The following is a 26699-nucleotide window of genomic DNA, read 5'->3' as shown; positions in this document are numbered from 1 at the left end:
CTATCAAATGTTTTTAAGTATGGAGAGAGAGAAAAAATACATTTTTTTAAATCTTTGACTCCAGATATATGAATAGAAAATGCTACATTTGTGCAAGGATGCCAGAGGTATAGCTGTTTTGTAAATCTAACTGCAAATTCTAACTTCTGTATGATTTAAATCTGAACTGCAGTGTTGCATTAACCTAGTTTCCTGCATTTCATAGTCTCTCTCTTTATATGACTGTAGGCTAACCTATAACCTTTAACTACAGCTCAGGTTATCTTTGTATAGTTCCAATACTGCTCAGTCTTATTGAAGATATCTTAGAGAGCATAGTGATTCTGCTTATATCTGTAAAAGTCCTGAATTCATTTCTTGCATATTGCTTTCCCAACACATAATTTTTCATATATCTCCCCACTTATTGTATTTTTATTTTTTTTGTCCTTCACTACTATTGTCTTGAGGATCATTCGAATGGCATTAGTGCATTAATTCCATCTCTTGGTTGAAATAGAGGTGAAAGAACATGTGGCACTGACCCCAGTGTGTTCAGCCCAAGTGGTCAGGCTGTGTACTGGGGTTCTTCATGCATGGGCGATGAATTATCTCCCTCTTCCTCTTCTTCTTCCTCTTCATTCCTGAGGCTGGAGCTGGCACTTCTCTGTAGTCAGTAATACAGATCTGAGTTTTCATACCTCTAGCTCTTCTGCTGGAGCACATTTGTCTTCAGCCCCCTCCTGCATGACTGTATAGACTCCACAAATCAACCCTACCGCTGCACCTAGTGACTTTGAAACCAGTTAGACTGGTTAGCGGGGAAGGGAGCTGAATTTGTCTCTAAAGGAATACTATCTGGATACTTGATATTGCCTGGCTGATGAAAAGAGAACCTCTTCAACTTGGTAAGGAACCTGCCATTAAAGTCTGCCTAGTGGGGCTCTTTTACATGTAATATAGAAGAACCAAATTATTTTATTTCACTATATTTAATTTGTGGTGTGTATTTGTGTGTGTGTGCATACATGAGTCAAACCAGACAGTGTGGAAAGGAATAGTTACTTTATGAAGAGTTTATAATCTGTGGGTTACATCATTTTACAAGGGGTCAATGCAAGTTCTGATCAACTCTGCCTAAAGAAGAGCTCTTAGCTCAGACACTCTGCTTTCTTCCCCAGACCTGAAGGAAGAACTCTGTGTAGCTCAAAAATGTGTAGCTTCCACCAACAGAAGTTGGTCCAATAAAAGATATTGCCTCACCTACTTTGTGTCTCATAAATAGTAGAATTCTGTTTCTGTGTTAGAAGTTGAGGCATAAAATACAAATTATGCTATTTTACATGATTTGCATTTACTTAGTGGTGTTTCATGTGTCATTAAGCATGCATAAGATTAAATTTAATTATTTGCATTAAAATATGTATTTCAAAACATCATAAAAGCATAGTAATTCAGTAATTAACGTGGTAGATAATGACAGCCGTTCCATTCAAGCTCTCTGTATACAAGAGTTCACTGGTTTTGCTGATTTTCTCAGTTGTATTTGTTTTAGGACATTTACAGTCAAGGCATCCAACTGAACAGAAACCAGGCTTTATTTCATAGTCTGGAGACAAGTTAGTATTACCAACGCTTTGTAGCTGAATCAAAAGAGGCTACAATGCAAAAGCAAATACTTGTTACACACTTAATTAAAAGGTATAGCAGTCATTGAAAGTTTTAATGAAGGCAGCATTCACAAATTTGGATGCTCATCCAGCTCTCCATGAGGTCTAAAATGGAATGAGCTTGTCCTGCTCTCTCTGAGGTCTAAATTGGATTGAGAATCATGGAGTTTACCAAACTATACATGTTCCTAAAGAAATATATAATTTGCTAGGATTTTAAAACACATTTGAATCACATTAATGAGAATGTGAATAATTGTATGGATGTTTGTTATGGGGTGAGGAGGGATAGTGGTGTTTACTTGATATCTAAAAGCATTGCTGGAGATATTCTCATACCCTCAATTAAGAAAATGGGATAATTTGTTTTAATGGTAACATAGCCATGAAGATTACATTTGCTGTAAATAGTTTTAAAGGAATCGTTAAAGATGTCAAAGCTTTCAGCAACATTGATAAATTATTAAATGTAATGTATACTGTAGATCACAGAAGCAAAGAGTGAAATTCTTGAGGGAGACATTCCCCCGCCATGTTAATAAAATATACAGTGGCATAGCAGCAGCCTTTGCTGAGGCTAGGCTTGGAAAGGTACCAGAGAGAGTCACTAAAAGTTGTAGTTTATGGTTATGTATGTGGTTCATGGCAACAAACAAGGGGTAATTTGGACATATTTATAAAATAAAGGGGCAGATATATTTGTGCAAGTGTACAGTTGTAACCTAAGGCTTTGTGGATCAAAGCTAGCAATAAAGTACCATTTAGCTAACATTCCAAAAAAAGGAAGAGATTTTGTTAAGGCATGCTCTGATAGCCAATGTTCTCGGTTTGTCTTAGCTGGTTAAACCTTCTAGAAATCTCTGGCCCACTCCAGTGAATTGCCTTCCCCACAGAAAATACTGTTCATGGAGGTCATTGGTGTCCCTAATTAAAAGCTTAATTGCTTTTGACATTGTATAGACTTACTGCTAAAGATCATGCTTCTTTCCAAAGAAATCACTGTAATCGCATGAATTGAATGATTGAAATATCTCAAAATAACATTTCATTTACTTTTTAGTTTGGTCTGCTTTTTGTATTGTCACTTTTTAAGCACTGTCTTTCTTGTTACTAGACACTTAAATTGAGTGGATTGTAACTCTGAAGAAAATTTCTAAGCTTCATCAACTGATATAAAGAGAGTAGTGCAGAAAGATATAAACGATAGCAATTCTCTTAACATCAAAATCCTTGGACTTTGAGCAGGCACTTTAATGAAAGGCTGAGCAAACAGAGACGCCTTAGAGCAGTTTAAGAGCCATTGAATGAAAGAGTATGTCTTTACTTTGCTGTAATCCTATTAGCGTAGGCCTCCATTGAAACAAGATTCTTCTATGGTTCAAAATTAAGTGGGTGGATTACAAAACACTGTTTCAGACATGTTCCTATCTGCTGTATGTATTCCAAGACCAAAAAGTGTTACTGTTTAGCTAAGATTGAAAGTATGCTTCTGTAACTTAAGGGCCAAAAATATTACAGGGATGTTATAGTTATCCCAAAATGAAACTTTACAAATTCTGGAAATTAAAAATTAAGGTTACAGCTAAAAGAAATCCAAACATGGTAAGGTATGGAAATATACACTTAACTCCCCTGCTCAAGAACCTAAACTCTGTCCAGGAGTGTGTGCAACAACCATATGATTACAATTAAGACATTTACTAAATGTGACCCCAAAACTGTGAGAGAGAGAGAGAGAGAGAGAGAAATCAGTTTAATATAATCTGGGACCACAGCCAGTAAAATGCCTTAATTGTAATTTTATGGTTATAGCACACAGTACAGGGCAGAGCTAAGGTTGTTATATATATTTCCCAATTCATACTGGGAACCAGACCAGCTCACTTGTACATTAGTATTATTCAAGATAGGTGTTAGACTTGTAAGAATGTGTTTAGACTCTATAAAACACTTGTAAATTGATGCATGCATTAATCGTACTTGGAATATCTGTATCCCCTGCTATAAAGTAATATATAATTTTTACTTTTATAAATTTTACCCCCTCCCCACCTATCAAGAAAAACTGAACAAACCATTTGTAGAACATCACATTACAAAGACTTGGTTAATCTCCTTCTCACAGCCGTAAGGGTGCTATGTGCAAGAAAGCCAATCCCTTCATCTTGAATGCTGGAAGAAGAAAATAAAACAGGGAAATAAAAAAAAATTTTCATCCCTCTTTTGATGTTTGGACTCTGAAGACTGGAGCTAGGAAATAAAGCAGACATCCTCAGGATCAACCTGGGTTAGCCCTAAAAGACATTCAGTCATAACATATTACAACTGCCACCTTTTGGAACCATAGACTGTAATTCATTTGCATGTATATGTTGCCTGCTTTAACTCTTAAATAATTCTTTTGTTTCTTTTTCCTAGTTAATCAATCCTTAGTTAGTTGGCTATAGGATTGGCTACAAGCATTGTCTTTCGTGTGATATCTGAGGTACAAATTGATCAGGGGTAAGTCTCTTGGGACTGGAAGCAACCTGAATCTTTTCTGATCTTCAGTGTGTGGCCGCCAACTATCACTGAGTCCAGCTTGCCTGAGTGGTAAGATAGACAGACTGGAGTGTCCAAGGGGACTGTATGTGACTCTGTGGTAAGACTGTTATAGTGTTTCAGTTCACTTTTTTTACTGGATTGATGAAATCTAATTATAGAACATACAACCAGTTTGGGGTTTCTGCCCTGCTTTTTGACAGCGTGCCCTGAGGCTGACATTCATGGTCGTGAACCACTCCAAAAAGCATGACAATTATATCGTGGTAATAAATTATATCCTTGGATTTGTATAACTGTGGCCAGACACACTGTTTTTAAAAAAAAGTTTTCAGTTAACAATACATTTATTTGTCCCCAAATAAAAACAAATAGGTTTCTGTACTGTACCTGTGGACAGAGTTGTATTAATTAACTTTGTACCAGTTTGAGACTAAAACTATATATTTTCATCACTATCAGATTAACTCATTTGGTCCAAGACTCACTAAACCCACTTTAAAGATGACAATATACCACTAAATCACAATAGCCTATGATATTTGGCAATTTGTCACTGTCAAGGTACTTTAAGAAATACTGGTTTTAGTTCAATTCACTTTTTCTTCATTGTTTGTTCCATTGAATGATTGGTGTAGTTAATCATAGATATCTGCCTCAACTAAAGTATTTTAAAATATCTTACATATCTTATATAATCACTGACAGAAAATTGCAAAGGACACTAAATCACATTTGTCTTTCCTAGGAATCTGTCATAAGATGGAAATTTCAGTAAATAGGAAAAAAAAATGCTATAACTTAGTGTATAAGAAAACACTAAGATACAAGTGTGGAGTTTCTATAGTTGACTAAGTATCCCTTCTCCATCCTCCCAACCCTATTCCTCCTCTTGAATGGTTTCATATCTTTTTTTTAAAAAATGTTGGAATATATTGATGTGCAATGTCATACAGCATTTTTCTACATTTAACAGTAGTGATAGTTCCTTAATAAATTGTTTTAAGTATAAAATTGTGCTGGATTCTGATGCACCAGAATATGGAGGACATCAGAGACTGGACCACAATACAGAATACTTCACTGAACAATATACACATAATTATCGATCTAATTCTCTTTTGGTAAGTAAAAGTTTTCATTCTGTTTTAATTGTGTAACTTATTTCTCAAGCAATTTTGATATATTTGGAGTCAACAAAAAACAACTGTAGATATACTGAAATTTTTGTTTGTTTGTTTTGTTGGTGTTTTTTTGAGGGAGGATATTGAAGTCTTCCAAAATCAGTGTTTGCATGAAAGCAATAGATTAAATTAAAGGCCACTGGTGATGGGTATGATTTGTTTTGATTTTCTCTTTGACATTCCACTTAAATTTGCTTGCACCTTCCTAGGACAAAATTATTGTTATATTCAAATATTCTTTGCAGAGAAAGATGCTTGAAACTATTTTTTAATGTGCATTTGAGTTATCACTGTGATAATCACCATATTCATTTGCTTCATTTTCATGTATGAATAACTTTGCATGCTTACCTTGTGATTAGAGATGGGTAGAAACTCTCATTTTTGCATTGCTGCTTCCCCACCACCACCCCTCTCCACAAATTTGGATCTGAGCAAATCATGTTTGCAAGAGGCTTCTACTTCCTTAGCTGGCATAAAAACTATGTAAGGTAGAATTGACATCAAACATTCCCACAAAATGGTTTGAGGGGGCTCCAGCTCTAGGCTGACATAAGGGTTCCACACACTACCACAGATAGGGTCAGGTATATATTGTAATTTCTTTGAACCAAAACCTTATATACTTCTTCTGTCAGAAGCTGCCTTTCACCTTATCAGAATGTTTATTCTGAAAGCACAATCACTAGCCATATATAAATCTGGAGATTTTTTTATTATTATTATTATTTATTTTGCCATTTTTCCATTCTGAGATTTTTGTTCCATCTACTAATGAAGCCTGACTGTGTATACAATATATTGTATAACCATTTTCTGCTCTTGAGTGGCATATGTGAAGTGACTTGGCTGTCTTAGCCAAGTTTCTACTGGATATGTATCTAAATTACAAAAAACTACAAACACAGCTGGCACTCTTGTTCAGTCTTAGTAGAAACTAAGATTTGAAAAGGCATGGATATTATTACACTCACCATTGGAAGTGAGCCGTGTTCAGGACTGAGCCACATTGGTTTGTCAGCATGAGGAAGTTTGTACTGTATCTCTCCATATTAGATTTATATCATAATATCATAGTGTAATAGATTATACTGTATCATGTGAGTGCCAGTACTGTTTCTGCTGTGCCATATCTCTTCTGAAGTTAAATGGAGGACTTCCGTTCCCAGGGCTGCCCCCATCACATTTTTTGAGCACTAAATTAATTTTGTAAATTGACAATGAAGAATGTGTCATCGTTTTTGTGGGAATTATGTTTCTCAGCCGTTTTCATTGCGGAAAAGTTCTTTTCACTTCATCATGTCTTTCGTCAGAGGATTGTGAAGACTTTTGTTAACATTTATTTAATATCTCAGGCTCATGGTGCCGGTAAGTATTTCTATTGATTTTTACTGACAGGGAAACTGAGGCACCAGGAAGTTGTGATTTTTCTCAAGGTTCCTTAACAACAGAGGGCTCCAGGAATTCTAGCTTCCAGACCTCTAGTCCCAACCCACTGCTGTAACCATTGATGAACACTAACTCTCTGCTACTAACTTGTTTATAATACTTACAAAATTGTTACCCTTAACTTGGAATGTAAATACTATTTTTAATTCTTATATGAGGAATGTGGCAAATGCAAAGCAGATATGTCCAGTCATGAAATGGAAAGCTGGGACTTACTAAGAGCGCGTGGAAGAAAAGCATGCAAGGCATACATCAGTAGGCAAAAGCAGTTAATATTTTCTTTGAGAACAAGCTGTGGCATGGCAATGGCACATCAATGTCAGAACCCCAAGAGTGTGAGTCACCTCACTTTTTTATATCCCCCAGTGATCCAATTCACAGAGCAACTTTGATGGCAACCTCGTAAGAAGCCACCAGTTGGAGGTAAAGTGCCAGTAAAAGGAAGCCACGGTTAGGAAAGAGACGGGAAAAAAAACAAGATGAAATGTTAGTACTTAAAATAGTTGAACCAGTATGGTAGCTAGAGCTTTCAATCCCTATTTTGAAATAAAGCCTGTGTAAATACCAATTTAGATCCCAATCCTTGGATAAACAGTCGTCTTTGGGGGGCATTATTACAAATGTAGTTAATATTTTCAAAGCTGACTAGGTTATTTCACTATAGAAGTCTCATTGAAATTAATGAAAGCTGTACCGCTACCTTCTCCACTTGATGTTGACATTTTCAGCTGTTATTTTTTACTGTTTGGTAAATCATCTTGTCTTCTCAAGAAGATGCTTGAGAAGGGCTATGGGTTCCTCATTTCAAAAGTTTGAATTCCTCTCCACTACAATAATAAATAATAAAAATAGTAAACAATATTATTATGGTGGCACACAATCTGCACCATAGTTAAGATTTGCATCTGAAATGTTTTGTTTAAATAAAGCCACCTGTGAAAGCACTATACAAGAGAATAAAAATATATACAGAATAATACTGTTCCTGGAAATTTAAGCCCAAATAAACATGGAGGGTTAATTTTAAAGGAAAGATAATATATAGAGCGTAATCTTCATTCAGTAATGTTTTTAGAAGGAACATCTTCAAAGTGATGATAGAAAATGAGCAGGAAGAAAGTGAGACACATGTGGAGGGGAGGGAGAGGATGAAGAGTAAGTTCTGGAGTGTAGGACTTGTTCCAGAAAACTTTGACTAAAAGTGGGATGATGGTATGTGAACCCAGATACTTGTTTGTAAAGGTCATAAGGAGCAGGTTTGAAAACCATTAAGGGCTTCAAAACAAACAAACAAAAGAAACCTCAATCTTTTTCCATTGTTGACGTATCTAAATTCTCTCATTTGCTAATGTTGCCATCTCGATGCTCACTCCCATTTCCCAATCATTAACAAAATACATTAAATACCACTGATCCTACAGTGGAATCTTGATGGCATCCCACTGTTAACTTTTTGCCATAATGAAAATTGACCTTTTATTACTATTAGCCAGTTCCTATATGGGACAATACTTTACTTCTCATACCATGACAACTTTCCCTAATAACCTTTTGTGATGGACTTTGTCAAAGCCTTTTGAATGTCTAGGTAAATTATGATGGTTCACCCTTTCCTTTTAAAATTTGATGAGGAGCGGGGAGCTAATTTCAGTGGTTGCTCATTATAACTGACAACATCTTACATATGGTTTCTACTTTTGTCAGGTATAAAACTGTTCACCAAATTTTTTTTTCCAACTCATTTGCCTAAAAATACACTTTTCTGTCAAACAAAGCTATTTATTACTTCGTGAAATTTTGCAAATAGTTGCAGTCCAATAAGATTTTTTAAAAATATTGAAATGTGGGGGTTTTTTTACTTTTTCAAAGGGAAATATTTTTACATTTTATTCTGAAACATTTCATTCTGAAGTTTAATGATTCTTGTTTTAAAAAATTCTAAGAGTAAAGAAAACACCCAAAAATGAAACTTAAAAAAAAAAAAAAAAAGAAATTCATTTCAGGTTGAACAAAACATGTTTCTGTAAGGAAAAATAAAATAATCAGTTGTAGTTCAACCCAAAACAAACAAACATCAGATTTGTCAGTTAAGCCACCAAACTGAAAAATCAAGTGTTCACTCAGCTCTATAGCTAGTGTTACTTACCTACTGAGGAGAGACGGAAATTACTTGGTGGCAGCGCATGTGTGTGTGACTTGGAGTTTCAAATGAAGAAAAGTATAACATATATTCAAAAATATACCAAATCATGCCTACCAAATATGAGTGTTTACTCTATTTAAATTCATTGCATTCAGGGCACATTGCGTTTTTTAATGGAGGTATATGGATGAAAGTAATAAAGGAACAGTGAATCGTGTAGCTGTTTAAGGGTATTTTGTACAGTAACAACACTGACAATTGTTCCTGTGAGTCCTTTTACTGAAAATATAAAGCCATTGTTTTTATAGTAATTCTGCTATTCCCAGCTTCAGAGCATCAGCAATGTCCACATACAAAAAAAAATTGTTCCTGTCTATTATAACCATAGAAATATATGTAGATCTTGCAATATATATTTTACTGATATTTTTGCTCATGCTAACATACTGTACTATAATCCTCTCTGTTATAATTGGCCTGCAGCTAAGCCACTAGCAAAGTAGAATGGATTTTATAAAAAGTATAATTATATATCTATCAGTAAAACTTAAACTTAGCTTTTACTTTTGCTTTAGTTGTGTTGAAGTAGCTTGAAAAAAGTCACCTTTTTTAAGATAGGGAATTATTCAATTTTCCTTATGCACTTATTCGTATAGTCTGTTTCTGATATATAATATATAATAAAATAATACAACGATTCACAATCAGTTCTATTTAATTTAGGACACTCTCAAAGTAACCCCAAATAATATATAAATACATAATTATAATTTGGGGTTACTTTGAGAGTGTCCTAAATTAAATAGAACCGACTGTGAATCGTATTAAGAAAAATCTTTATTGTCACTTTTCACTTTGGCTCTAACATATAATATTCAGTACTAGAATTCAATTTTCTGCATTCCTTGAGACAGTTGATAGACTAAAGCATTATCATAGAGTGAAATGCTATAAAGCACTTTGTGACCCTTATCTTTGAAAATAGTCATTTGCATAACTTTCATGACAAGGATTTGTGCATTGATTTTTAAGGGCCTGATGTAGTCTTTAGCTGACTGGGATTTTTTTATACCATAAAGATTATGTAGAATAAGCTTTGTAGTTAGAAAATTAACTGTTTCTAAAAGAGAGGGGGATAAAATAAAGGTTAGATCTTTAATACCAGCCAGCTCTTTTGATATTTTTACCGCCTATTGTGTACCTGATGATTAAAGCTTTTTAGTTTCTATTCATACATGTTCTTAGATTTTTTGATTTCTGAGGAAAGAAAACATACTGTGGAATGGCTTCTAAAACACCTGGTACTTTTCCAGTAGACTGCATTAGTGTATCATATTCTCTTTAGTTCCACCTCATTCCTTGTTTCCCCTTCTGTAAACAGAATTATAGAAAAATAGCACAAGAGAAAACAGAAGAGAAATCTTGTGATAGTCTCTGCAATAGCTGAAGTTATTTTACATAACTGAGTTGAGACCATTCTGAAAAATTACAAATATTTGTTATATTAAAGAGCCTACCATCCCCATACATCTTGTATGCTCATCTGTGCCTTAAGGCTTGCCTACATGGGGACACTCGGGCAAATTAATCCAAATGTACTTTTCATATAGATGAATTAAACCTCATTTAAACCCTCATGTGGATGCTCTTATTCAGAATTAAAGGGGCCTTAATTCGGTTTAGTTCAATTCAGTGAAAAGGACCTTATTTCACTGAATTAAGATAAACCGAAGTAAGGCCACTTCAATTCTAAATAAGAGCATCCACAGAAGGGTTTAATGTGGTTTAAGTAATCCACTTAAACATTAATTTGGATTAATTTTCCTGAGTGTCCCCATGTAGGCAAGCCCTAACACGACTTTCTGCTTTCTCTCACAGATGGCCCATTGAGGATACAAAAACTCTCAGCAATGATTAATAGCCACCTATCAAAGACTATATTTCACAGGCCAGTCTGCATGTCTTTGTCCCTGCCAATTTCATTATTGTCCTTTCAATTAGGTATTTTCATAGATTCATAGATACTAAGGTCAGAAGGGACCATTATGATCATCTAGTCCGGCCTCCTGCACAACGCAGGTGTCATAAATATAAAGGGAAGGGTAAACCCCTTTGAAATCCCTCCTGGCCAGGGGAAAGCTCCTCTCACCTGTAAAGGGTTAAGAAGCTAAAGGTAACCTCGCTGGCACCTGACCAAAATGACCAATGAGGAGACAAGATACTTTCAAAAGCTGGGAGGAGGGAGAGAAAGAAAGGGTCTGTGTGTCTGTCTATATTCTGTCTTTGCTGGGGATAGACCAGGAATGGAGTCTTAGAACTTTTAGTAAGTAATCTAGCTAGGTACGTGTTAGATTATGATTTCTTTAAATGGCTGAGAAAAGAATTGTGCTGAATAGAATAACTATTTCTGTCTGTGTATCTTTTTTGTAACTTAAGGTTTTGCCTAGAGGGGTTCTCTATGTTTTGAATCTAATTACCCTGTAAGGTATCTACCATCCTGATTTTACAGGGGGGATTTCTTTATTTCTATTTACTTCTATTTCTATTAAAAGTCTTCTTGTAAGAAAACTGAATGTTTTTTTCATTGTTCTCAGATCCAAGGGTTTGGGTCTGTGGTCACCTATGCAAATTGGTGAGGCTTTTTATCCAACATTTCCCTGGAAACGGGGGGTGCAAGTGTTGGGAGAATTGTTCATTGTTCTTAAGATCCAAGGGTCTGGGTCTGTAGTCACCTAGGCAAATTGGTGAGGCTTTTTACCAAACCTTGTCCAGAAAGTGGGGTGCAAGGTTTTGGGAAGTATTTTGGGGGGAAAGACATGTCCAAACAGCTCTTCCCCAGTAACCAGTATTTGTTTGGTGGTGGTAGCGGCCAATCCAAGGACAAAGGGTGGAATATTTTGTACCTTGGGGAAGTTTTGACCTAAGCTGGTAAAGATAAGCTTAGGAGGTTTTTCATGCAGGTCCCCACATCTGTACCCTAGAGTTCAGAGTGGGGGAGGAACCTTGACAGCAGGCCACAGACTCTCACCCACCCATTCCTGCAATAAACCTCTCACCTATGTTTGAGCTATTGAAGTCCTCAAATCGTGGTTTAAAGACTTCAAGGAGCAGAGAATCCTCCAGCAAGTGACCCGTGCCCCATGCTACAGAGGAAGGCGAAAAACCTCCAAGGCCTCTTCCAATCTGCCCTGGAGGAAAATTCCTTCCCGACCCCAAATATGGCGATCAGCTAAACCCTGAGCATATGGGCAAGATTCACCAGCCAGATACCCAGGAAAGAATTCTTTGTAGTAACTCAGATCCCACTCCATCTACCATCCCATCACAGGCCATTGAATATTTACCATGAATATTTAAAGATCAGTTAATTACCAAAATCATGTTATCCGATCATACCATCTCCTCCATAAACTTATCAAGTTTAATCTTAAAGCCAGATAGGTCTTTTGCCCCCACTGCTTCCCTTGGAAGGCTATTCCAAAACTTCACTCCTCTGATGGTTAGAAACCTTGGTCTTAATACAACTCTACCCTCCCATAGTCATTTTCTGTTCTGAAATGTGACTGAGAGCATGGCTACACTTGCATATGTAGTGCACAGGGAGTTAAACCAGCCCTCGGAGACAGCAGCAGGGAAAGCACTGCTGTGTGTTCACAATGTGCTTAGGGTGACCAAACAGCAAAGATGCAAAAATCGGGACATCTGGTCACCCTAAATGTGCTCCTTGTGACTGTGGAGCATGTCCACATTAGCAGCTCTTGCAACACCACAGAGAGCAGTGCATTTTGGTAGCTATCCCAGTGTGCAAGTGGCTTCAGCATGCTTTGGAAAGGGTTTTGCAAAGCATGAGGGGCAGTGTGTGTCAGCATGCTATCTTGTAAATTCAGACAGCAGGAGGGGGAAGGGGGAAACCCAACATCAGCCTCCACCCCCCCCTCACACTCACACTCTCACACACACACACCCTCTGCCTGCCTCTGTAGCAGGAGCATTTCACAGTAATGGTTTGCTTTGTGTCTCGGCTGTCAGAAACGGAGCTTTGAACGGGAATATCCGAATGCCTGCAGCCAAGTTCAAAACAATGACCAGAGTGGCCACTTGACTTCAGGGGATTATGGGATGTTTCTGGAGGACAGTCACAGTGCAGTAATGCAATAATTTATCCACACGGACACAGCGGCGCTCCAGTCAGGGTGCAGAAAGCCCTATGCTTCTTGTGGAGGTGGATTACCAAGAGCGCTCCAGCCAAGGGGTCCGGGAGCTCTAAGTGCCTTGCCAGTGTGGACACTTCAGGAGTTAGGGTGCCCGGGGCTGATTTAATGTGCTCTAATTTGCAAGTGTAGCCTAGGCCTTAGGGACAGAGGTCTAAACCCTTTGCAGCATATAATTGATTACTTATAGGCTTTCTTGCAGAGGTGAATTTTGAAGGATAAGAGGATAGTCAGCTTATGGACTAGTTCAGAGAAGGTAATGTGAGAAGTTGACAAACATGCAGAGGAGCTGGAGGGCCAATGTGATGAGAAAAGAGCTAACAGAATGGGAAGGGCAGTGTTATGAAGAACCTTGAAGGTGAGGACCAGGAAGATAGAAATTGATCTAGTGAATCAGAAGAGGATACAGTGGGAGGGATTCAGAATTGGGTGAAGTGATTAGAACAGGCAAAGAAGATGATTTTAGCAGCCAATTGTCTATGAAGAGGAGAGATACGATACAGGTGTTTGGGAGGCTGGAGATTACCGTAATTCACATAGGGGATAGTGAGGGCATGGATGTGTCCTAATACTTTCTGGATAGAAATAAAAGGTTGGATCTTGCAAATATCATGGAGAAAGAAGCAGCAACATTTGGACACAGCTTGATTTTATAATGCAAACGAGAGGGGGAAGTCAAAGATATGAACCTCACATTATGGGCTTGAATGACAGGGAGGATGATGTGGGTGTTCAATGGGTGGTGTGCAGAGTGAGTTGGGAGGGAAAACCAGGAGTTCAGTTTCATCTCTCATTAACTTCAATGGACGATGAAACACAGAGAAGGAGATTCAAAGTCAGGCTCAGATTTGGTATTGGAGGGAAGGGACAGATCAGGATTGGAGATCAAGATTGTAGTTGAAACCATGTTAGTGGGTGAAATAATCCAGAGACTGTGTGTAAATGGAGAAGAGTTGGCAAATAAGACCCTTCTGGGATCCCTGCAGCAAATGAAAGAGTGGGAGGAGGACCCACAAAAATTATACCCATCTGATAGCTTAAGAAAGGAGACAAGACTTCGAGGGGCATGATCAAGGTCTGTGCTCATGTTAATGTTGAACTCACCTGAAATTTGGATAAGTTTTGGCCAAATGCACGAGCATCAGCCTAAATCCACAAACTTTGAGCAGGCACAGGTTGATACAGTTCTTAAGGCCAAGAAGCAACCCCACCACTTTTGCAAATCTCTTCTTTGTTGCCTTTTGGGAGGAAAGGGTTTGTGTGTTTACCCTGTCCCCCGTTCAGCTCTTGGATGCATCCTGGTGGCCACCTCTGGAGAATCTTCCAGAGACCCAGTAGCAACTTGAATATTACAAAGTTATAAGGATGGGGCAGTCACAAAGTAGGCTGAGTGCTTTCTAGTCCCTAAGGTCTTCACAGTACTCTTCTCTGCCCCTTGTTGCAGTAGGAGAGGGGAGATGTTCTCTTTCCCACAGCAGTGGATTCCTAAACAGACAAAGTGAGGAGAGAGCACAAGATAAGCCTTAGTGCACAGTTGCTAGGAAACTTGTTTTCTTAGAGGTTTGGGTGTTACAAGTCCACTCAAATGGATCCTGCAAGGCTTAGTTCTTGGAAACACAAACTGGATACTGCAGGGCTTGTTCAGCCCTAATGAGGACACATTTAACACTGTTTAAAACATTTTTGGCATCAGCAAATGTAAATTATTCAAGCTAACACCTGATAATGCTCTTTCGCTAAAGTATGTCTGATCCTTTGTCCAGAACATTCTTCTTTGTGTTTTATACCACTTAAGGCACGGCAACTGATAGATGCTTCTAAAATGATCTTGACCGTTTAGTCTATATGCTCTGTTAAACCTTTGAATAACATTCCTGTTCTTCATAAGGAATTACAAGAAATTACAACATACAAATTCATGTATTTTGAATAAAGGGATATAAGTCCTACAGAGTGTAAGAGATGCATGCATTTGTCAAACTATCATTGTTTACATATAACCTTCTGCTGTCTCTTGCACACAGTCTAGGTTGGCAATTCACAGATAAAATATTTTGGTACTTATAATGCCCTTAAGAAGATGAAAATTGGGAATTAAAAACCGTAAACACCACATTTTAGGAAATAATATGTGTGTGTGCATTCAAAGTATGTTTTTGAACTCCAAAAAGTGGCATGTGACCATACAGAGAGAAATAAAGACCTGATCCTCTGCAAAAGAGCTTCCAGTCTAAATTGCATGGGACACCAAGTGTTAGTAATAAAAGAAAAGGAAGGGGAGATAGAACAAGGGTTAAACATAGAATTGTATTTTGCATAAGTCATGCATCCATTTTGATTGCTTCATTGTTTTTAAGTACATTAATGCATTTTGTGTATTATGTGGACTTTTAAGAGGGTTTTAAATTAGGAGTGGACAACATGTCTTGGAAGGCATTAAAAAAAATCAAATGTACATAATTAGTGGCATCAATCAGTGGTGATGTTTTGTGGTATTACAGCCCTGGCTACCCACTTCCCCCACCCCTTGTGGGACAGTGAAAGCAGCTGTATTGGACCCGTGTGCTTTGGATCCCATGTGCTTTCAAGCCAAGTTATTCTGATCAGCATCCAGACATTGTTGCAGGGACATTACTGGAGTGCAGATTCCCAATATGGGAGCCTGCAGTTCAACTGTCCTTGGCCTTGAGACTGGTGCTGAACCCCTGCAAGCCTTCCAGTAGCTTATACATGCTCTCTCCAGAGCTCTGTCTTTGTGGGTACTCTGGATTATAATTGAACTGCTGGTTCAAAGCAACAGTTAAGGAGGACAGTACTGCGCAAAGGGACTTCTTAAACACACACATGCACTTTTTACTCTTAGCATAGGAGAAATTTAGATCAAGTGAAAATAAAAAGCCTAGACACAATACCCCTGCACAAACCTTAGATTCCTCACACCTTCTGAGAGTTCTTGGTGGGGGTATGGTCAGTGTCCTGTGAGAAAGGTAAGCCCTTCATGCCCCACTCCTCCATTGTGTCTTGTGCTTTGTTGGTGGTATGGTGTCATGGCACGGAGAGCATGTCTCCTTCAAAATCAGTCAGACACCTTTTCTGCTTTCTTCTTACTTTGGGATTTTCCATGCTTCAGCCCTGAGAAGTGGGATTGCTGGCAGAGGGTTTTAAAATCAATGGCTTTGGCTGGTAACCCTCATTGTCCCACCAGGTCTAGTCAAGGCTGACAGCCCTGTTCCATAGTCTGTTTTCTACTGTTGCAGTCAAGATAGAAATCTGTCTTCAGCCTGAGGAGATTGAGAGCTTGCAACCACAGTGAAAAGTGTTTTCCTCTGTGTCACAGTGTGACTGGCTCCTTCAAGAGGTAGCAGGCTCCAGTGCACCTGTGATTGATTAGCTGCCTCCCATAAGAAGGCACCTGGGCTATATAAATGGGGGAGAGACTGAGACAGATGGATCAGCCAGGAAAGGGGCAGGTGAGAGCTGCCTGAGGAGGAAAGGAGAGACTCTGGGAGAAATAGGAGCAGCAGCAGCAGCAAGCTGGAAAAGAGAGCCATTGAGAAGAGCAAATAGGTAATAAGGAGGACTGGCCACCCTTGGGAACACCTGCCAGGTTAACACAGAGCTTTTACAGAGGGCCCTAGGAAGAACCAGCCCCAAACCAAGAGGGTTTATGCTGAAGGGTGGATCGCACTAGCACGGTTAGGACTGACAGGCAGGGAGGTTGGGCTGATGGAACACTACAGGGAGTACTGTCACACAAGACTTGACTTAGAGCTACCAGAGAAAAACTGTGGAAAAGAAGCAAAGCTTATCTGAGAACAATTGGGTGAATGGCCTGGAGAGTGGAACCCTGGAACCAAGGAGAGAGTGAGTCTTGGAACAGACTGGAGATAGACTCTCGGGAGGGTGAGTTGGAAATGTCCTGGAAGTGGGCATTGCAAACAGCTGTGAACCTGTTGTACATTGAGATTTTGGGAGGATGGTTTTATCACAAGGGTTCTGTGGCCTATTGAACATGTACAGGAATAAATTATGCTTAGAGGCAGGTTTTTGAATTGGACATTGAGAAAGACTTTGTTCCTTTTATGGCTGAGGGGAAACTGAAGCAGGCACACTTGTCATGCTGTAGCCTGCTGCAAAAGGGCATAGAATTATAGGTCTGGAAGGGACCTCGAGAGGTCATCTAGTCCAGTCCTCTGTACTCCTAGCAGGACTAAGTATTATCTAGACCAGGGGTGGGCAAACTATGGCCTGCAGGCCCCATCCATCAGATGTTTTAATCCAGCACTTGAGTTCCCACGGGGGTTGGGGGTTTTCCCCGCTCCATGCATGCCATGGCTCCATGTGGCTCCCGGAAGGAGCAGCATGACCCCCTCCAGCTCCTACATGTAGGGGCAGCCAGGGGGCTCCGCACACTGCCCCCACCCCAAGCGCCGCCCCCACAGCTCCCATTGGCCAGGAACCGCGGCCAATGGGAGCTGCAGGGGCGGTGTCTGTGGATGGAGCAGTGCGGAGAGCTGCCCGGCTGCACCTGCACATAGGAGCCAAAGTGGGGACATGCTGCTGCTTCCGGGAACTGCTTGACATAAACACCACCCAGAGCCTGCACCCTTGACCTCCTCCCGGTCCCCAAATCCCTGCCCCAGCCCTGATCCTGACCCACCCTCTGAACCCCTCAATCCCAGCCCAGAGCACCCTCCTGCACCCCAAGCCCCTTGTCCCCAGCACCATCCCAGAGCCCTCACCCCCCCCGCCCCGCTCCTCAACTTCCTGCCCCTGCCTGGAGCCCCCTCCCACACCCTGAAATCCTCATTTCTGGCCCTAGCACAGAGCCCTCACTCCCAGCCAGAGCCCTCATCCCCTCACTCATCCTAGGCCCAGCCCCAATTTCATGAGCATTCATGGCCTGCCATACAATTTCCATACCCAGATGTGGCCCTCTGGCCAAAAATTTTGCCTACCCCGATCTAAACCATCCCTGACAGGTGTTTGTCTAACCTGCTCTTAAAAATCTCCAATGATGGAGATTCCACAACCTCCCTGGGCAATTCATTCCAGTGCTTAACCACCCTGACATTAAGGAAGTCAGCGTGTGCCAGCAGTTGCCATACAATAGTCTCTGCAATAGTATAATTTCCCTTAATCTTATGAGAGCTCTCTAATACCTATGTATACCAGTTTGGGGGCAGGGGGAAAGTCTTCTGAATAACTTCTACAGTAGCAGTATAATGAATCTTGATCTATATTCATATTTGTCATAGTTGCTGTCAACTGTTTTACTGCTCTTTAACATTTTATTAAACACCTGATGATGTGCTACAAACCCTGTGTGAAATCCATTGGTGTGATGGTAGTTTTCAGTGACTAGGTGCCCGCATCTTTGTCACTGCTTTGAGTCAGCAAAGAGGGTTGTCAGGGTTCCCTCCCCACTCTGAACTCTAGGTTACAGATGTGGGGACCCACATGAGAGACTCCCTAAGCTTTTTTCTACCAGCTTAGGTTAAAAACTCCCCAAGGCACAAATTCTCCCTTGTACCTTGGATTAGGTAATGTTGCCACCACCAAGTGATTTAGAGAAACTCAGGGAAAGGATCACTTGGAGTTCCTACTCTCCCCTAACATCCCCCCAAGCTCCCACACCCCCTTTCCTGGGGAGGCTTGATAATAAACAAGATGAGCACAGACCAACCTTGGGTTTTTTAAGGACACAAAAAATATCCAATCAGATTCTAAAAGAAATAGAACTTTATTATAAAGAAAAAAGGTAAAAGAAGTACCTCTGTAAAATTAGAATGAAAAATAATCTTACAGGGCAATCAGATTAAAAACCACAGAGGATTTCCCTCTGGGCCGAACTTTAAATTACAAAAAGAAAACCAGGAATACACCTTCCTCTCAGCACAGAGAAAATTACAAGCCAAAACAAAAACAAGCTAATGCATTCCCTTGCTAGTACTTACTAATTCTAACGGAGTTGGATTGCTTGCTTCCTTGATCTGTGTCCAGCAAGCACACAGAACAGACAGACCAAAACCTTTTCCCCCCGCCCCAGATTTGAAAGTATCTTGTCCCCTTTTTGGTCCATTTGGTCAGGTGCCAGCCAGGTTACCTGAGCTTCTTAACTCTTTACAGGTAAAAGGATTTTGTGCCTGTGGCCAGGAGGGATTTTATAGTACTGTATACAGGAATGTTGTTACCCTTCCCTTTATATTTATGACAAAGCCGAATTGTGAAAAAGCATGGAGACGATAACTAGATATAATTCCTGTAAGTCAGGAGTCAGGCATATAGGCAGTGCGGAGTTCAGGTACAGTAGGGCTCATTGAGCTGCAGCTCTCCTGGGGATAAACAGAAGACTTGGTTCCAAACTCCTCTAAATATGGCACATTTCCCAACCACTAAAACTGCCTTTGAAAACATGTTTAAAATTCTGGTTTGTAAGAAAATGCAATGGTGTCACATTGGGCCAGCTCCTCAACTGGAGTTAATTGACATAATTTCATGGACATCAATAGAGCTATGCCAGTTTACTTCAGCTGAACACGTGGCATAATATTTTTAATGACTTGTTCTTAACTTGGACACCAGCCGGAACAATCATCATTATTCCTTTTGTCAAACTTCATTTTTGTAGTTGTAACTGTAGTAACTTTTCACATCTGTGGAATCATTTTTACTGGAAAAGAAATTGGAAAAACTCTCTATGATTTAAGTCCACAGAATGAATTTCTCTGTAAATCCATAACTTCCAAACCTTATTCTGTGAACTAGTTGACTCAAACCAACTTTATTTGGTATTTCCTCTTCTCCTGAACAGATTTGTAGGAGTTATTTATCAGTGAAACCTTAGGGGATATCACTGTGTTTACTAGTGACAGTTGAGATGCATTGGACATGCTACGGTCTGGTTCGATGAAGATCAGCTGTTCTTTTTTTCTCTTTTTTTCTAAAGCTGTTTGCTTTTACGCCTTTCATTCCAGTTGCGAACTCCGAAAGCCTTTCAATACTGTCAGTCAGGCTCTAACTTGGAGATAACGTGGCTGAAAATAGCAGAATTTTAAGAATGCCAAGGGAGGGAAAGATGGTCTAAACAAGGACATTGTCAAACTGAAACCCATAACACTCAATCGTGTGTTACTTTTTATAATTGCATTTTTAATGAGTTCTGCATATATGATCAGTTGTATTTTTCAATGGTTAGAGTCCCACATAACTTGACATGTACTGTTTACCAAATATTTTGCTGTGTTTTTCCCATTATGAATCTAATCTGTAGTTAGAAGGAATGTCGTATAAATATAATTGTCACAAATTCTTTTTCATCTTTGAGAAATCTTTTCAAATAAATCAAGTTGTTTATCATAATCATGTCCAAAGGTTAAATAAAAACATCATTTGACTAGAAAATCAGAATTTAGCAATGATCAATTGGAATCAATTTCTATGTTCAACATTTTGTTCTATCAGATACTTATGTTCCATAGATGTCAGAATGGTAAAAATGCATTGCTGTGTTATATTTCTTGTATTTACCTGTGTGAAATGACATCATAGACCTTGGGGCAGCTTTAATTCACAACACAATACTGTTCATATGCTGTGGTAAGAGTGTGTAATTTATCACTGTACAGTCTATCAACCTGGATGTCCTCAAGTTTCTTAAATCAGCAATTGTAAATCAAATGGAGCCCTCTAGTGGTAATTGCATAAAATATCACCCTAGGGCTGATCTTAAGTAAGGGGGAAAATCCTACAATGAGGGTATGATTAAGATGGTCTTGTATGACTCGGACATGGGAGAGTGGGCTTACGCTTAATGTGATTCATATTAATTGCACATTTCAAAAAAGTTTGGTAAGTTTTAATGCCCTAAAATGTTTCACACTCAAATGCTCATTTATGTAATGATTTATACAGCCCCAATGAAAGATCATGTCAAGTGTAATTCATGTTCTTTTCTGTTGTCATTCTTTTATTAGGTGTACATTCCAAGCAGAGTGGCTATTGTGCTCCAGAATATGGATATCCCGAACTGAAGATCTTCATAACCATCACTGGAGAAGCAAAATGTGGAGAAGAAATATTGTAAAGCACTCAACATCACACAGTTCACACTATGAATGCTTTTTGAAACTAAACATAGTAATATTAGGTCATTGAAATGTAGGATTAATATTTACATATAATTACAGTGCTCTCAAGTTGCTAAAATCTAATTCAAGGCGACAATATATGAAAGAAATAAAAAGAAAAATGCATCTTTGCATTTCTGATGTTACAGCATTACATTTTAAAACATTTCAGAGCAGCTGGCATTCTCAATTAAACTGTCATTTCCAGTGTCTTATCAGGAACAATGTTGTACTGAAAGTGTTCTTGCTCTGATTTCAGCAATTTCTTTGAATGCTTTTTTTATCATTTTGGTATTGAATTCAAATACTCATTACAGATCATTGTCTCCTGTTAGGATAAAGAGAAACAGCATGTTGAAGTAAAACATAAATAATCTGACAAAAGGCAGCCTTCTGTGTTTGAGGGATCCCATTCTGCAGCAAATTCCAAGATACATCTAGGGTGTGCAGTTTTTCCAATCAGGAATACTGTCCTCTGCCATTTTTATTTAATGAAAATTTCACAGTAAAATCTTAAAAGCTATTGGATAAACTGGGACACATGTCACTTGGGTTCTAGTCATGGCTCTCTGTCACTTATCTGTTGTGCAATCTTGGGCAAGTCATTTCACTCTGTGTTCCTCAGGTTCCATATCTGAAAAATGGGGCTCATGATACTTGCCGCATTTTGAGGTGAGAAGTGCTCTGTGAGAGCTAAGTACTATTACGTTTACTGAAATGGTACAATAAGTGAAACAATTTTAAAAAGAACATTTATTCTTCTACGTACTCTCTCATAAATCTAAGGACCCTGTAGCCACTGGTTTCACTGCTTCCTAAAGCTGTCATTTAACTTGGAGCACTTGTAATGTTGATCTTGCATTTTTATAATTTAAAAAATATTTTGCTTACCAGGGAAGAAACAGTATTAGAAATATAGATCTATGTTATTCAAACCAAGCTTTTTGATATGTTCAAGCTAGTAAATGGTTTGGAGTGCTGGCTGAAATTGCTGTCTAAGTGAATTCTTTACAAGAAATCTAGCATAGTAAAGAATAAGATCCTGTATATTCAAATTGTATCAGCAGAGTATTCATTTTAACTCTGAAAAGGTCATACAGATTTAAAGACAAATGCTTTATTTTGCTACACTAATTTAAAAACATGTTGACCTACATATTTGTATATGCGCCAAAATAAGGTTCTGTTTTGCTTTACAATCCATTTTGATTTACAGTTTTATTTTATATATGATTTATGATTTTATAATTTAGAAATATTCAACAGAGAAAATGTCCACAACAAGTTTTATTAATTCAGGGGTCCCCAACGCGGTGCCCGTGGGTGCCATGGCGCCCGCCGGGGCATTTTTGTGTGTCCGCAGGACACCCCGCCACCGAAATGCTGCCGAGAAGTGTTGCCATTTCTCGGTGGCATTTCAGCAGCGACGCTTCTTCCCGCTGCCACTTCTCTGCGGCAGCATTTTGGCGGCGGGGTGTCCGGCGCCCGCCACAGTCTTCTGGGAATTAATTAATATGCTATTAATATGCTATGCCACTGTATTAATTCATAGTTCTATACATCAGTCATCTTCTGTGTAAGTCTTCTAAATGGCCAAACATTTATGCCCACACTGACGAAAACCTTGCACGTTTTTTAATATACTTATTAGAACTTTAACTTGGAAATATTTCGAAAACAAAAGAATGAATGGGACAGCATAATATAACATGATGGGAAACCAAAGTCTTTTGATAGATCTCACATTAAAAGGGGTTCATGAACATCCCAACTCTTACTGTATTCTGTGCAACAGATATGTGAAAGACAAATACCATATGCAACTGTGCTATGTAATGTCACAGCTCCATTTCCCCCCTTAATTCATTGTGCATTAATGAGCTATAAATGCATTCCCGTACATTTATGCTTAAAAAAGTACACTGAAGTGTTTTAATAACTGGAACCAATTATTGTTTCCAAAGTTGTAAACTTTGTAGTGAAATAAAAAGCAATGTAATTATCTGCTATATTTACGTTAAATTGATCTACTAATATATTCTGTAGATTTTACTGGCACATGTTCCAGCGTTCCAAAATGTAATGCAAGGCAATTGCCCTTGTCAAACTTTTGTGCAAGAGAAGCAATAAATGTGTGATGTGAAGTAGAAACTGTAAAATTACATGCAAATAAACTGCGAGAAAGGTAAAACATAAATGCATATGTGGTTTTCTTCACTCATAAAAAAATGTGTAATACTGGAGGCTAACACTAGATATTACTGGTAGGGTTTGAAATCAGGAATTTGCCTCAAGCAGTCGGAAGCAATCCCGTGGTTTGCTGCTCAAGAATGATATGTTGTTCGTTTTACGTACTGAATACTTACAAAAGATTATATTTAAAAACAAAAGAATATTAAGGTTGAAAAGTCAGGCACTTAAGTTAGGAAATGCCAGAATTAAGGTTGCCTGTGCAAGCTTCATTTGACCTTCATGTTTGTATGCATTACAATACCGTCTTGAATGACATGATCACATACTCTTGTTTTCCATCGGATCCCTGCCTCATTGGTTACACAGGATGGATCTGCTCTGGGGATGAATCAGGGTTGTGTTATGAAGCAGGCTGTCTGCAATCCCCCTCCTCATTGGTTTAAGACATTGGAAGACGTATAGTGAATGAAGAGGGGGATTGCAGGAGATGAAAGGATGGTCTCTTGTCGTTAGACATAAGGTGGGTGAGGTAATGTGCTATATTGAACCAACAGAATGTCCCCTTAGAGAACTAGATTCTGGCCCTGCTTGGGCCACAGGGTTCCTATGTGATGCTGGGCCAGTCATTTAAACCAAGTGGCCACTACATTCCTCATTTTCTTGGTATCCAGCTTGTGAGAGCTGGGGTATGATTTTGCAAAAGTGATGAGCACTTGCAGCTGAGGACCATATTAGCTGTGCTCTGAATATATAAAGTGCTATCTAATGCTAAGTATTCATGAAAGTCAGGCCCTAGGCTTCTCAGATTGGGCATGCAATATTAGGTGATACGTTTGACGATTTTGTCTTTAATCTGAGTGCTTCAGTTTCCCAGTGAAAAATCAAAATAATATCTCATCTCACACGGGTGCAATGAAGATATATCCATTAATTTTTATAAAGCATTAAGATAATGTAGTGGGACCCCCATAATAAAGTCCATAAGGAAATTAATAATTATGTATTCAATGGGTTTGGGGGTCATACATTAAATGTTGAGAATAAAAAAAAATTGAATACACATCTGTTCAGTGAGTACTGTCCATCCTGTACACTGAATGGGGCAGCAGTCATGAGGGGGAAAAAAGTATATGATCATATAGTTGGACTGTATTATAAAGCATAGGCACAGAGGGGTCAAATTAAGGTTGCACAGGCAGGCAACCTTAATTCTGGCACTTACCAAATTTCAAGTGCTTGACTTTGCATCCTTAGTGTTCATTTAATTTAGTTTTTTATGTATTTGTTAAAGTTTTTAAAACTTAAATGATAAAAAAAATAATCATGTGGAACCATAAATTGATCCTGCCATCCCCAATTTGTCATCAGCAGGTCTTGAAAGTTTAGATCCATGGCATAGTCCACTACCCTTTGATATCCCAGATTCTGTGGGGGAGTGTTTTCTAGTGGTTAGACTCTTCTGGACCTAGCCCTACCCTTATCAGCTCATATCTTCCCCTTTCTCTGTTCCTGTCCCTGTCCTCCACCCTTGTTCTTATTTTCATCCCTCCTTTGTCTTCTGTCCACATTTTGCTCCTATTCCTTCTCCCCCCGTCCTGCATCTATTCCCCTTTCATCTCGCCTGTTCCTCACCCCTGCATTCAAAATGGGCTGTTCCACCCTCCACTGTGCTGCCTGGGTACCTGTGGGGGACCATTGAGAGCACAGCAGAGACAGGCTTCCTGCTCTCAGTTCCTGTACCCTTCATGACAGTGGCCCAACTCCCCGGGCAGGAGCGTGCTCAGTTGCTTTTTGAGAATGGTGAACTTGCAGTCTGATCAGCACATATAAGCTCTGGAGGGATGGAACATGATCGGTGCAGATGGTATTTAGCTCCTGAACTAATAAGTCTGTCTTGAGCATGTGCAAAAGGAATTTTCAAAGGCTTATAACTTGGTTACATTTGGGTGATTTTTTTCAGGGGTGGCAAAAGACACATCCTTCACACTAAGGTAACCTCCCATATCAAATTCAAGACCTTGCTCCAAAACCAGGAGTGCTAGAGCTTGACGACAAAACAATTTCAGAAATTTGCTAGCATGGGCAAAAGGAATCTTTCCTTAATTTCATTCTCAAAAATGGCTGAACAATTCTGGCTGAAATTCTTCAAAAATCTTAATCTTTTACTGTTCAGGCTGAAGTTTTCCATGGCAGATGCCTGCCTCATGTTATCAATGTGATAAGCAGCTAGAAACAGGGCTTGTAATGGAAAGTATTGAGCAACCTTAACTGTAGACCTCACTACCTGTGCCACTATATATTTATTTTTAACTTAAAGCATGCTTGGAAAAATGACTTTGTAAAAATATCTTACTGAGGTTCCTTGTCTGAATCTCAATATTAGCATCAAGCAAGCTGAGGCAATATGGCTGCTTGCATGAAGGTAAAAATGAAACTGATCTGTACGTTGTAAAATGAAACTGAAACCTTTTCTCTGTCACCTGCAACTGCAATATGTAGTCTGTAAATAGAAGTTAGTTTCCTCTCATATTGGCAGATAAATTAAGGGCCCAGATAAATAACCTGTAGTGTTCAAGTACTATGCTGGGAAAGTGTCAACAAAGCCGAGACCCATCTACAAAGCTACTCTGGAGACTGTGCAAGTTCCGATAGTTAATAGACCTCTCCTAGACAACTGCCTTCTCAAGCTAAGGTGACTATGTCTGTCTGGCAAGGTAACATTGGGAGACGCCCAAAATTCAAAGGAAATACTGATCACCAGTGTCATTTGGCTCTAGCAGGAGTCATTTGACATCACTAGGAATAAGATGGTGGGCATCATCTTCAGACAACTTGTTTGCATTTTATTATGGGCATCCTCAACAAATCACAGTTTAAATGCATATGCCAAACAACTTTTCATGAGGTGATGGCAGAACTTCGTAAGCTGGCTGACGACTAGGACTATACCCTTGCTCAGTCTGATGTTTAGAAATGTTAAATCATATTCACTCAGTGCAGGTAGAAGAAGGTGATTATGTAGAGTGTTAAGAAAAACAAACGGCAAATGCTATACTGCTGCAAGAGTGTCCTTTTTTCCCCCATGCAGAAATCTCTTTATATGTCTGATTCCTAAAGGTCCACTTGGATCTCCAGTAGAAAGAAACACTCTTCCATGGCTGAGTATTCACTGACCCCCAAAAAGAGTGTTTTTTACCCTG

General features: G+C 39.0%; 1 protein-coding gene across 2 annotated transcripts in view; it reads left to right on the top strand.

Annotated features, from left to right (window-relative positions):
- The window catches only part of GBE1 (1,4-alpha-glucan branching enzyme 1), a 266210-nt gene extending 242721 nt beyond the window's left edge, over window positions 1-23489 (top strand). For both annotated transcript variants that reach the window (XM_074971654.1, XM_074971664.1), the window contains 2 exons: window positions 5197-5314; window positions 21154-23489. In XM_074971654.1, the coding sequence (XP_074827755.1) occupies window positions 5197-5314; window positions 21154-21210 (175 nt within the window). In that variant the 3' untranslated portion in view covers window positions 21211-23489. The remainder of the gene's footprint in view (window positions 1-5196; window positions 5315-21153) is intronic.
- Window positions 23490-26699: the final 3210 nt, after the last annotated feature.

The sequence above is a fragment of the Natator depressus genome, chromosome 1 (genome assembly GCF_965152275.1).
Source record: "Natator depressus isolate rNatDep1 chromosome 1, rNatDep2.hap1, whole genome shotgun sequence".
In the NCBI taxonomy this organism is placed as follows: domain Eukaryota; kingdom Metazoa; phylum Chordata; order Testudines; family Cheloniidae; genus Natator; species Natator depressus.
This window is presented reverse-complemented; position numbering and strand designations above follow the sequence as displayed.